Source organism: Meleagris gallopavo, chromosome 28 (genome assembly GCF_000146605.3).
Source record: "Meleagris gallopavo isolate NT-WF06-2002-E0010 breed Aviagen turkey brand Nicholas breeding stock chromosome 28, Turkey_5.1, whole genome shotgun sequence".
Lineage (NCBI taxonomy): Eukaryota > Metazoa > Chordata > Aves > Galliformes > Phasianidae > Meleagris > Meleagris gallopavo.
In genome coordinates, this window is record NC_015038.2 from 661,829 (window position 1) to 675,556 (window position 13,728).

General features: G+C 51.4%; 1 protein-coding gene across 1 annotated transcript in view; it reads left to right on the plus strand.

The window, feature by feature from the left end:
- The first annotated feature begins 3,544 nt into the window (after positions 1-3,544).
- Positions 3,545-13,728, plus strand: part of LGR6 (leucine rich repeat containing G protein-coupled receptor 6) — a 52,366-nt gene continuing 42,182 nt past the window's right edge. The window contains exons 1-2 of the mRNA XM_010724072.3: positions 3,545-4,690; positions 11,043-11,114. Coding sequence (XP_010722374.2) covers positions 11,053-11,114 — 62 coding nt within the window. The 5' untranslated portion in view covers positions 3,545-4,690; positions 11,043-11,052. The remainder of the gene's footprint in view (positions 4,691-11,042; positions 11,115-13,728) is intronic.

Below are 13,728 nucleotides of genomic sequence, written 5' to 3' on the forward strand. Positions count from 1 at the left end.
AAAGTTTCAAAAGCTAAAGGCAATTCCCACTGAGCCCATGTCACCCTGCTGTCCTCAGGGCACGGTTTCCATGAAAGAAACTCAGAGGTCTACATGTTTGGATTGCCTAATTCTGTGGCCAAATCCCCATCTCCAGCCCAGGCTTCTCTTCACATTTCAAGCACTGAGAAGTGAAGAGCGATGCCAGATGGGGACACAGGAACCCAACTCTGTGCTGCTCTCTGCTGGGGCACTGGCAGACGAAGAGGTTGTGGTCACACTCAGCTTCATTTCACACAGCCCATCCATCAAAGGAAGCTTGACCCAGCCCAGCTGACCACCAGAGCAGGGTGGGGACCACTCAGAGTTCATGCAGGACCATCGGCCTTTGGTTTGTGGCAGCTCAAGATAGCGAGGGAGTGAAGAACATCTGCACAGCACCTGTGGAGTCTGCTAACACGACTGAGGTCTCCATCAGTCCATCAGCCGTCATTCCCCACAATAGTCTGGGTTAGCACATCACTCTGTGGCCTTCATTGCCTTCCCAATGTTCCACGTGCTGGTGGTCCATGGGAGTCGTGCCATGCTCTAAGGCACAGCATAGAAAAGGGCTTTGTCTTTCTCTGTGCCTCAGTCTGTCGGGGCAGTGGAAGACTGATGCTCCAAAGCTGAGTCCAAAACTCAGGGGGCAAATGACACAACCACCGATTTTCTCCAGAAATGTTTTGCATGTTTGAACTGCACAAGATGAAAAAAAGATCAGGCTAGAGTTGAGTGGGAGCACTGAATCAGGCTGGGCTCTTGGGGAAGGCGCCGAGTCTCACTGCCATGAGGAAATGCCACCTTCCACCTTACGGGCAGGGAAAGGACCTGGAGCACTGGATTTTATGCAGGATCAGGCTGCCAACAACCCGCAATCACGGGAAGGCGCCTGCCCATACCTCAAGGAGCACAGCCACATCCCAGGTGGGGAGGTATGCAAAACCCAAAGTGTTCCCTGGATTACCCACACAAACACCTCAACCGCTGTGTCGAAGGTCAGCTCATCTCAAAGCAGGCAGAGCAGTCTGAATCACAAGAGTCGGGGGGCACAGCATCCCCACCTCTGGAACCTCCATGCTGAGAGCCCCAGCCCTCCCCAGCACTGCGCTGAGCAGGATCCAGCCTGAGCAACACCTGCAGAGGCAGCAAGGCTGGATGCCTCCTGAAGCCAGACACCCATAGCTGGAGCTGCCTCTTGGGGATCTCCTCCCCACCCAGCTCTCCTTGGCCCTTTCCCTGCTTTATTCTTCCCACTTTTAGTACATCCTGTGTTTCCCAAGCCCACTGATTGTTCTCCCTTTTGTGCTGGGGCAGACAGCCGGGCTCCCCAGACAATAGACAGGCTTCACCAGTGACTGGGAAAGAGAGGTGGAAGATTTACAGCCATGAGGTAATGGGCTGGAGGAATTCAAACTCTCTTTGCTTTAGGAACTGCCTCCCTCGTCCGCTTTGTCAGCAAAGTGGAGACAGGGAGGGTCCCGAGCTCCATTCAGAGAGCTGGGCCAGACCTGAATCCTTGGGCTGGGACTGTTTTCTGCCTCTGGGTGCAGCCTGCCCCGCCTGCTCTGACACTTCTTTTGCCAGGTTTCTCAACCTTGCCGAGTTGGTGACCCCCTCCCCTTTATTCAGAGCACAAAAATGTCCCAGCCCTCATCCCAACTGTAAGAACCAAAACGTCTCCCGATGCCTTTGATATTTTGCATCTTTGCATCAGAACATGGGCAGGCAGCACTGCACACCAGATAACACGAAGCGTGTGGGTGCATGGCGAGGCCAGCAGGAAGCTGTTGGTGCAAAAGGTGAGCTCTTGTGGGCTGTGTGGGGGCGAGGAGGCATCCACTTACAGCCAGAAGAAACGCTTTTGCAACTTGCAGCTGCCCGCATGGTTTCAGCAGTCCCAACTTGGTGTGGGTGCAGCAGGCGCAGACTGGGAAATGCGGCCTTTTGTCACGAAGGCCATTTCTGGGGGGACCCATAACATAATTTCAGGCTGCCGCGTTGTTTCGTACCTTGGCTGCTGCAGGCAGGTGCTACATCTGCATTGAACGACCGCTGTGAGCCGATATGTGCGCTGTGTCTGTACGACTCCATCACTCCTCTGCAATGGCTCCGGGCTGCTGAGTTCTGCAGCCTTCAGACACTGTAAGCGTGCTGGTGAGAAAACTGAGAAGAAATGCCAAGTTTACCCATTTTGGGGTCCCCTCAGCACAGCCTGCATTGCCAACAGCTGGACACCACCTGGCAGACTGCATGCAGCACACTGTGTTCCATGGACAGCACTTCTCCTCCCCAGCCCAGGGGAGATCAGGATGAAGGATGCTCTGGGGCCACAAGTGTTGTGCCCCATACGGAGCCAGCCCAGCTCCTTCATGTGAAGGTACTGTGAGCATTTTCTGAGCAGCCTGGGGGCTCCATACTGGGCACTGTTATCCCTCCAGCAGTGTGTCTCACCTCCAGCCTGCTTTCTGCACACCTGGTCTGCAGGGTTGGCTGTCCTGCTGATAGATAACATCTGAAAATGAGCATTCATGGACCTGCCTGCGAGCTTCTCCGGCTCCATCCCAGCTGCCTGCAGGGGAGCTGCAGGAGCAGAGTGCAGAGCACAAAGCTGAGCGATCTCAAAGGTTGAGTGGTTTCCTCTTCCTTAACCCAGATCAGCAATCAGAGCACCTTCAGCGAGAGCCTGCAGCGATGATCTGGATGTTGCTTTGGTGAGGTCCAGTGTTGGTAATGGGCACACGTTGCTCCCACAAGGGCAGAGCTTGGCAAGGCCGTAGCATCTGCATCATCCTCTGCCAAGGCTTGTCAAGACTTGATGTGCTGCACAGAACTCCCGTGGCCGAAGCAGTCTGAGAAGTCTGTGAGATCACAGCTATTGTGGGTGGTTTTCCCATTTCTGGGGCTGCCCAGGCTGGGCAGCAGCGCCTGCACTTTGCCAGTGGCCCATAAGAATGAGAACAGATCGAGGTTTCTTCTCGAGATGAATGTTATCTCCTGATTTTCTGCCTATAGCTTCATGTCTATCCCTGTATCCTCTACCTGGATACCCCGACAGATAACTCTGGTGAATACCCTTGGTGTGCTCACCTCAGCCATGGCCCGTGTGTCCCAAAAGCTCTGTTGGGTGGCAGGGAAGGCAGCAGGCAGAGCTCCTGTCCCAGGGCTGTGCCACGGATTCTGTCGTCCCTTTGGATAAAGGTGGGTGCTGTCCTGTAACACCCTACCTCTGCATGTCACATCACTTGCCCTGTTATCAGCAGGAACACTGGTGTTGCTCAGTTTTTGTTAAGCCCTAGGAACATTTTAAATAATAAGCACAACTTAAAATATCATTATCTATGCTTCTAAATGATCTCATATTTTTTTTCCCCTACTTTTCCTGCCTTCCTCCCCAAGCATGAGGTCAGACAGAACAAGTCCCACCCCAGAGTCCATCTCAATTGCTTGAGAGGTGATATTTCCCTTCTCATTCTGCCCAAATCCAACCTCCTACACGAAATTGAGAAGGAACATTTGCAGGACCAATTATTTATGATTTCCTTTACTCAAAATCTCACGAGGAATGGAAAACACTCCGAGGTGGGGCTGGGCACGAGCAGGGGTCAGATCCTCCATCAGGCTGTGATGCTTCCCTCCATCAGCCCACGTTCTCAGGCACGTTAGAGAGACTGGCTGTTTCTGACCAAGGCCAGCACTGTGTCTCCAGCAGCCCTCACTCCATCTACCCCCCTGGAAATGGAGGAGGGCAGAGCTGTGAGCTTTTTCTAGCGGCGGTAGTTAACAGTTGGCTGGGTCTTAAAGCAGGATGGTTTAAATTATTTTTGGGACAGGTTGAATACAATAGAAAACCAACATCCATAGAAGCACCTGCCAAGCCTAACTCTAAATATAAATCATCTGCAGTGCCAGACCATCCGAAGCTAGTCCTGCTCCACTTGAATTATTGCTTTCTGTTGCTGCGTGAGCGCCTTGCACACATCCAGCCTTGTCACAGCACGTCCTCCTTCTCTTACTTCAGCAGAGCACAACTCCTCTAAGGTGGGCGAGCTGACAAAACCTGCTCAGTCTCACTTCTCAGCTGGTGTCACTTCATGACATTTTCTACTTTCTGAGGCCACCACTCTCCAGAAGTTCTATTTGTGGATGGCATTATACTGGCTGGAAGTTTGACGTGGATGCAGTGACCTGGGAATGCTTCCTGGGGGCAATACTGACTGCCAGCACTGATGCAGGTGGCCACTGGGCTGAGCAACCCCCACGTGTTTCATTTCTGCTGTGGGCAGCTCTCTTCTGGGGGTAGGACAGGCAGTGAGGTGATTAGCAGCATCCTTAGCATTGCCGTGCATGGGCAAATGAGCCCTAAGGACATAACAAGGCATGTGAACCTGTGATAAAATGCAGAGGGTTACAGATAACCTTCAACAGCTCCTCCCTGTTTGTCTCTGTGCGTTCCCTGTGTTGGGGGGAGGATCAGGCACTGTTGATTCATGTGCTGTAATCTGATGAGAACCACCTGAGAGGTCTCCCCACCAGCTCAGAGTCAAACCCAGCTGCCTCTCTTTGCTAAACCAAAGATCTGCAAAGATCTTTTGGGGTTGGATGCCATTCCCTGAGCAGTGGCTGCCTGAGAGACCCATGGAGATTCCTGGTGTGATGGCTGGAAGTCCAGGTGAGCGTGAGGACACCTCAGGTCATCTGCAGCTGTGGGTTGGTATAGGCAAGGTCTGAGGGGGCTGCTGCTCAGTGCTGACTCTAAGCTGATATCTGGGCTTGTTTTCCCAGCTGATTCCAGCTCACTTGCTGTTGCTGTAGGTCAGGGTGAGCTCACAGTGGCACTGGTATGAGCCGGGCAGTGATGCTGCAGGAGTTCTGCCTCGCACTGCAGCATGAGCCAGATGGGAGCGTTCAGAGCAGCCCACCTTCTTGTGTCTGCCAGCATTGCAACACAGCTGGCACCGCAGCGGTGTCAGAGACACCACAACTGAGGCTTCCGCCCATTTCAGGCATGGGAACACGTCCTTGGCTCTTTGGGTTGTTTATGACGCTGAATTGTCTTTGCTGGTTGGCCATGCTGGCTGGGAATGTGTAGGAAGTGCCATTTAAACAGGCTTCTGTAGCACAAAGTGTTTCCAAACCCAACGTGGCAATGGCCAAAGTGTGAGCATTCATGAGTGCTGCCTCCTGGGGCCAACTCCCAGGCTGACACGGCTCCTGCCCACTGAGCTGCAGGTCAGAGGCCATGGATGGGCTGTGCTCATCAGCATCTCAGGCTGAGGCTGGTGGTTCTCAGCACACGTGTGCTGCACAGACGTCCCCACTGCTTCCCGCAGGTGCTTGCATAGATCTGCACGTGCACTGTGTGCTTGCAGCCCAACTGACTGCTCTGAGGCTGGAAAGTGGGAGTCTAAAAGAAGCACTTGGAGCAAAATGAGGTGTAAGGGGTTTTTGGGGAGTGCTGAGTCCGAAAAAGAGTTTTGGTTCAGTGAATCACTGCAGCCACGGTGGTCGATATGATGGGGGGAATTCAGGGTTGGCTGTGACATGGTGAGAGGACACAGGTGCAGGGCTGCATGCAGCCAAGGCACAGATGTGGCTGCTCTGCAGCTTTTTGCCAGCAGAAATAAATCCCCCCTGAGACCTTCATCCCCCTGGGGATCTGCACGCTTTGTCTAATAGAGCTTCCTGACTCCGTGGGAGAAGCACTCCCTCTCCATGAGGTCAGGGATCTGGGCAGAAAGCCTTCAGCCTGCAGCTGGCACTTTAGCAGCTCATCTTCCTCTGACCTGAGATCTTTCTTCACCTCCTGGGTAACAGAAATCTGTGATCTCTGGAGCTGTCAGTCTGCTCCAAGGAACAGGAGGCACGAGGACACCAGCCTCACACCAACACCTGTCCTCTTATTTCTTGCCAGTGAGGCTCCTGTGCTTTTCCGGGAACTTTAGAGAGCCGCTTCAGAAGTGCCAAATCAGGCAGAATCCTCCATTCCCAATTAATTGGGTGCCTGATGGTGAGGGAACGGCGTGAGCAGCTGCAGTGCTGTCATCAGTGTTTGGAAAGCTGAGAGGTGATGAACAAGGAGAGGAAGTTCATGTAAATGCAGACCTGTTCCCTCTGCCAGCTCTTGCATGTGGTCACCCCTGGTACCGGAGTCCCTCCTTGTAAGCAGCAGCAGGAGTGCTGCCGGTGTACGGGGGAACAAAATCTTTCATTACCTCCAGCAAAAGCTGTTCTCCATCAAAGCCCGTTTTCCAGGCAGTGTGCAGCTGTGGTTGAAATTTTTTTGAATGAAAACATATTGTAAAAGTGAAAGGTTGTGTTTCAGTTTGGGTTTTGTTTTGCTTCTGATTTATTTTTTTTTTCCCACGTTCAACCTTAGGTTAATGCATGCAGATAATGTATGTAATTAAATACTGTGTTCTCATGGCTTGGCATTTAGTGAATGAAATGTTTTGACGTCGGCTTAAAGCATTCCAACCGGAGTTTCTGAGGCTTCCAACTGAAAATATACATCAGAATTTTTCTCCTGTAAAATCTCCCTGACTTCTGAATAAGTTCTTCCAATTTGTGTCAGACAAACCCCCCGAGGTTCAGCAGTGCATCTCCCCGCTCTATGGTTTGTGTGTACATCTTGTGTTCGGGTTTGGGGATGGAGCTGCAGCTCTCGGGATGGTGCTGTGCTCTTTGGGTGCTGCTGTGCCCCGGTTGCTCCCCTGATTTACTCCCTGCTCAGAGCTCCGTTGCTGATGGGGTGGCACGTTGTGTGCGACCATCATGTCTGCCAGGTCTGTTCTCTGATTTCTTGCCAGACGGAGAACTAACAGGAGTAACTGCAGGCTGCCAGGTCCTCTCAAAGTGAAATAAAGCAGCACGTTTTTGTGTGTGTCTCTGGTCGATTGCAGGCTATCGGTTTCCTCTCTGCCATCCCCTTTCTGTAGGTCTGGAAGGGAATGGAGCAGGGCTGCTGCCTGGGACTCCTGAGCAGAGCTGGGGGGAGCAGCTGGCAGTGGGGAAGGGATGCCCCAGATGTGTGGGGCTTTCGAATGGGCAGAGGTTAAGTGTGGGCATGGTAGTGTCCAGGAAGGCTTTATTTCATCCCTCCTGCCCGGAGGCATGGAGTGGTATACAGAGCAACTGAACAGGGGTTGGATGAGGCGACCTTCAGGGATCCTTTCCAGCCCAAGCATTCTATGACTGTCAGCCTTCCCTCCCCCAGGACACGTGGGGCCAAATGCACCTGGTGTGGACTTGGTGCAGTCTTAAGAGGGATGTGGATGGCAGGGGTTGCCATGGGGTGCCCCGAGATGCAGGTAGCAGCTGTCTGCAGGGCGTGGATAGCAGCGCCCAAAGGATGTGCTCTGAAAAACACCTTCACCTACCATGGACTGAAATAGGAGAAAAGCCTTTCGGAATACATTTGGCAGCATTCGAGTTTTGTCTGTTTTGAGAAGCAGTCAGCATTCGTTCACAGCCCTGGCTCCTCAGATGGCTCCAAAGCGTTATTTCTTCTCATTGTCTGCTCACAGACAGAGCTGTGCTGCCTCCTCTGCTCAGCCCATTTCTATCTCCGTGCACAGAGGCCGCAGGACACCAGCAGAGCTGGGGCAGCGGTGGGATGAGTTGGGAGAGGATTAGTGAGGGCTGTACCAGGGCGCTGCGTGCCAGGGCTGTTGGTACGCGCCGCACGGATCGGATTCTGACAGCCAGCGGTGCAGGGATGGGCTGAATCTCACCCTGCCAAGCTGCTCTCGGTGGAACCTTTGTTATTGAAACGCTGTGGAGATCTCAGGTAGGGCCCACATGGGGGGGTGATCTAAGATGTCTGATCTGTTTTCAAACTGTAGAGGTGGGAGTTGAAACGCATTCTGCTTCTGCCTCTTGCAGTGATAGGGGATTGCAGCGGGGCTGGTGCCTCCAGATACGGTGCAATGCAAATGAGCTCTTGCTGCTTTGATCTCTTTATCTTCCCTTTCTCTTTTTCTCCACCAAGACTACCTTTAGCATGGTTTTCAACCTGCAGGCTTTTAGGAAAAAAATTCAGCTGGCTCTATGGCTTCCAGTCCCATTCATTCTGCAGCCTCAGCTTTACCCAAAGCAGTGCAGGCATTTTGTGGTGGCCTCGGAGATCTCAAGATACAAGGAAAGGAGATAACAAGAACCTTTATGAATCACTCTTGTACAATCTGAAGAATTTATAAAAACCATCATTTATTGCCTTTGGGCTTCTTTAATAAAGGTGGTTTATTTGTGCATTTTTTTTTCACTGGATGCTAAAGAGAGTGGCCAGAAGATTGGTGGAGATATCGCTCATCTCCGGGTGATTTCTGCAAGACAAGAGCGCTCCGTGCCTTGCAAGAGCAGGTCCAGTGATAGATCTTCCAGGGATAAGCATGGGAATTTCGGTCTGGTTTGTACAGCTCCCACAGAAATCAGACTGCAGGACCAAAACTGGGAGGCTTTAATGTGTTTCTGTGTAATCAATTAATCAAGAGAATACCAGCTTGTTGGCTTCTCCCCACAGTGATCTTAAACGTTTCTGCTCAAATACCTGGGTGTAAGGAATCTCTGTTTGATGGTCAGGGAACTTGAGTTCCCACACTGAGGACCTGGGGTTGAGTCCGTGCTGGGAAACATCCCACCAAAATCCTGAGCTTCCTGAAAAATGGAAAGATATGGATAGAGTGGACTGATTTTTAGGGCTTGAGGAGATGGTCACTATTTGGGATTCTTAACAGCTTCCAGAGGGCTCAAACCTGAGGACAGCAGTCACTGTGTTCTTTGGGGTCACTTTGGTCCCTTACAGAAGTGGACCAAAGTCTGTTTTCCTGAATAGTGGAAGTGCTGCTCAGTGGTTTGGGCAGCGTCCTCCTGGCATCCCACCTGCCACAGGTGAACTGCTTTGCTCTTTAAATCTCGTTATCATTCCTGAAGTAGAGCGCTGCAGTACCCATCTCATAGCTCTTGTAGAGACCATGGTGAGCAGTTACTGGAGAACCCGCAGCGTGCTGTGTGTCACGTCATTCTCTTTGGTAAAGAAGATCAGCTCATCAGTGGATGCTCAAAGGTTGCTCATGAAAGAAGGTGACATCAAAGCAAATAATTTAAGGAACCCCTGGAGGGCCAGAGGAGTTGTAAGGTCTGAGGCTGAATCACATGGGCTCAGTTTCCATGAACTGTGTCTCAGTTTTCCTGCAGGTACAAGTTAGAAATGCGTCTGATAAATGTTTAGGATGAGTTGGGGAAGGAGCGGGGGACGGTTTTAAATCACACTAATTACAGCCATGATGGCTTTGGTTCAGCGCCATTGGGAAGCACAGGTAACCTGAGCACCTCGTGCAGGAGGCCTTCAAAGACATCGCCTTGTGGGTGGATGGAGGTGATGCAGAGCCACATTTTGGTTCTGGGAGCTCGTGTTACTTCTCTGACAGCGTTTCATACTGCTGCCACATCATGTGATTGGACTGCAGAAGGTGTCCTGCTTTGATCCTGTAGCTTGTGGAGAGGGCAAAGAGAAGGCTGTTGGGGAAAGAGGAGCAGGAGAGCTCTGGGATGGGATGCTAGAGGCATGTCTCCCTGCACCAGAGCAGCGTGGTCTCCTGGACACAAAGGCAAGCAGCTGGGCAGGGTGCTGAGCCCAGTATTTGTTTGACTTCAGTAGATGCTGTTGACTTAAATTTTGGAAAGACAAAGTCATTGGAGGACCAGAGAAGCATCAGGAGAGCCTGCGATCCACAGATCCCAAAACCCCGCGTGGATGTGCCTGAAAAAGTGATCCTGAGAAGGGTTTGGGTGCAATGGCTTCCTTTCAAAATGAGCTGAATGTGGCTGGCTGGAGCAGTCATCCCCAAACACCTGAACAGATGGGCAGCCCTTTCCACCCAAACAGGAAGCTCTGCCATGCTTACGTGTGCTGGGTTGTAACGCAGGAAACGTTACTAAGAGGAGAAGCACGAGCTTGGGAAAACAAGCAACAAGTCAACAACACCCTGATATGAGCAATAAGTCAAACACTCCAGCAAGGCTTCGGACAGGAATGCTGTGCCTTCACACGAGGGTGGACGGCCTGGGGAGAAAAGTGTGTTGAGATTGAGTCCTGCAGGAGAACTGTGGATGAACAAACAGCATCCAAACCCCGCAGCAGCAGAGATTTATATATTTGTAGAAAAATGACCCTAAATCTCCCCTGTGCCTGGAAAATCTGTCCTCCTCTTCTTTCTGCCCTAAGAGGTGATGGGGGAGGGCTCTTCTCTTTGGCCTGAGCACAGGTGGGAGCCCTGGGGAGGCAGGGCAAGGAGAGCAGAGTGATGGGTAGGGTATTTCTCTGACATCTGGATGACTGCTTGAGAAAGCAGCGTGCTTTCCTCTCTGAGGTTATGTGGGTATTGACCGAGATGGAGGAGAGAAGGAGTCAGAATAGGTGCTTTTATGCGAGATTGGAGAAGTGCCTTCTGCAGGGAGCAAGCAGTGCTCCCGCATTGCCAGCAGAAAGCAGCTCGAGGAGCAGGCTGCAGAACTTCCAGGAGATATTGAATGTTTCAGGTCTGTGTTTTGTTTCATAGCCTTTCATTTCGTGCTTTTCTTTTTTTGTTGGTTTTGTTATTTTTGCATTGTTTCACGACGTGTCAAAACATCAGACTGATTCATTACAGTGTAAACACGATGCACTTTGATGCAGGGAAAAAAGATGTTTTAATGGGTGCTAAGTAGCAACTGCCCTTAGGGATTTAAAAATAAAAATAGCAGCAGCACAAACTAATATTTTAACCCTTTTGTTACACCACGGGATCACCCAAATATAGAGCATGGAGTGGTACACAGAGCAACTGAGCAGAAATACACTTTGCTGCTCTCCATCCCTTTGCAGGCAGAGCCCGGGCTGCACTGAGCTGTTAACTCTGAGATGAACTGTGCAGGGTTTTCTCTCACCGAAGTGCTTTCTGTCAGTGGAGAAGTGGAGCCTGGCACACGAGTTATTCCGTGCACGCTGCAATGGGACTCATCTGAGAATGTCTTCTTCCCCACAGGGATCTGAGCATGAACAACATCAGCCAGCTGCAGCCCAGCGCCTTCCACCGCCTGCAATTCCTGGAGGAGCTGTGAGTACCCACGGGGGGTCCTGCACTGGGGGCTGTGTAGTTCTGGTGGGACCCCCGGCTGAGACGGGGGCTGTGTGCTGGGTGGGGGTTAATTGCTGCTGTAGGGTTGGTCAGGATACACCTTCAGGCTTTTTTTTTTTTTTTTTTGTCGTGTGCCAAATGCCAGAATTTAAGAATCGATGCATTATGCAAAAATTCGCCCCAGAGCCGAGCCAGAGAATAGGGAGCTTCGTTCACCCGTCTGCACACAGCTCCCCTCACAGCCCTGCAGCCAAAGCCATGAAGCCCCTGGGCACCCTACAGCTGGGGCAGCAGTGAGGCTGGAGCTGCGGTCCCACAGATCAGAGCTGTCCTGCAGTGCATCGTGAGTGCTGTGCTCTGGGCAGGCACAGCAGCCATTCCAGTCTCCAGGGATCAGCACGTGGCTGTGTGTCAGCAAAGGAGTGGCCACACTTCTGAAAGTGTAAAATTAACCACCAGCGTGAGCAACCACGGCGTCCCTGGGGGCCCCCAGCAGTCAGAGCCTGGGGGGGCAGAAGGCTGAGGCTGGCCTCGTATGGTTGTATTCCTCTTGACCATGAGAAACACCTCCAGGTGCTGTTCTCATGCCTTTGCTCTTCTATGCAATGCCTTCTGCTGAAAAATGCAGTTTCTTCAAAACATCATTATTACATAGCAAGAAATACTGATGTTAATGTTGTATTTGAGGTACGCGATGTAAAGCTGTGGTGTATGTAACACCTGAAACAGTTCGGTGTCTAAATGGAGCACTTTAACTGTACTGAGTCCCCTCTCATAGCCAACGCTGCAGATGACAGATATTTCTGAAAAGGGCAGGTTTCGAAATGTTGGATTCCTTACCAGTAATGTCAGTGTGATGCTGAGGCATTCACGTATCCCAGAGGGGCAGCAAGCGATGCCATCCCATGCTCTGCTACCTGTGCTTGTGTTCACAAAGCAGTGACCCCAAATCATCAGTGCTGTGCAATGAACAGCAGCTCTGCCGCGAGCAGAAGGCTTTCCCTGTGCTCATCTGTGCTGATTTGTGGCTGCACGTTTGCAGGTGGACTTCTTTGAGCAGTCAGTGTTGACCAAAAAGCCCAGAGGAGATACCATCATCCACTGTTCCGTAACAGCCCCAGCCTCACAGTGATCAGATTGCAACAGAGGCTTTATTTTCAAATGGTCTTCGAACCCATCTTCTTTATCTCTCTGTCTCTTGCATTAATTATGCTTGTAGGGACTCCCAACCTCCCCATTTCCAAGCTGGACAGGACTCATTTTTTTTCACCCTCCTGTAGCTCTGCTCTCGTGCTGCCCTCAGGAGATGCGTTTTCCAAGGTCTTGCCTCCATCTTGCAGCCTTTCTTCTCCCATTTTGTCAGCACCTGCACTGCAGTGTGGACACCCAAAGCACTCACAGATTCCCACACACAGACCATGCTCTCTGTCGTACACAATTAATGGCTGTCTTGCTGCAAGCATCATGTCCTGATTACACGTCGTGCACAAACAGAACAGTCGAAACCAGCAATGAATAAATATTCATAGACTCCAATAGAGCCAGCTTCCCACAGCCAAAAATAATCATGAGTGACACAAATCAAGAGGGAAACATCAAACAGGAAAATTTGAAAAATAATTGGAAGTCGTTAAAGAACATTTCACTGGAGTTTCCAAATGCCACAAGTGCACATTGAGAAGGTGGAGGTGTTTTGAATAGGAAAAAATCACCGCCATAAGGAGAAATGGAAACTGTGATGTTTTGGATCTGTACATATCCCATCATATGGTAAAATGCAGTTGTCATAGTTATGGACATCAAGCAATGGTTTGAAACCAATGAAGTGAGGAAAATTGTCGTATAATACGAAGAACTAAAGTGACCCTTTCAGCAACAGCACCTGGCCAGCAGCTGTGTGTGTGGTATTCACAGGGTTGTCATGGAGCAGCACTCAGCTTAGCTGGCATCTCCCTTCAGCTTTCACTTTCCTGTAATCCTCAGAGGCATCTCAAAGTCTCTCTGTCACTTCTGGCCTTGGACACGTACAGAATCACATCGTCCTGGGAGGGACGGTGGAGCAGAACGAAATTCCAGCCTCAGCCTCCTGTTAGACTGTGCTGACTGGGGTCTGATACGTGATGGCACCCGAAGGAGGGAACTGGGGAAGGGTCTGGAGGGTGAGGTGTGTGGGGAGCTGCCGAGCCAGGAGTTGCACTCAATGGTCCTCACGTTCCTTTCTGCCTCAGGCCGTGCGCTGGGGCAGTCAGTGCTTCAGGTGACGTGCGGGGAAGGAAAGCTGCCCAGAGGAGCAGATGGGCCGCGTGCTCCCATTGCTGCTGAGGACAAGCGCTCTGATAAGTGTCCATCACGTCCACCTCCACCTCGGCAGGGGTGGAGCAGAGCCCATAGGGATGCATGGGCCCTTCCCTGCAGTCCTCCCCTCTGGAGGCAGAGAGGTGCTTCGACGTGGGCCTCACGCAGACAGGAGCTGCCCTGAGTTTCCTTTTTGTTTCTTTTTTTTTTCCCCCCTTTTCTTTCTTTCTGGCAGCGGGAAGGACGTTTAAAGTTGCTAATAAATTCCAGTTAATGAAGCCTGAAAAGCCAGAGCTGG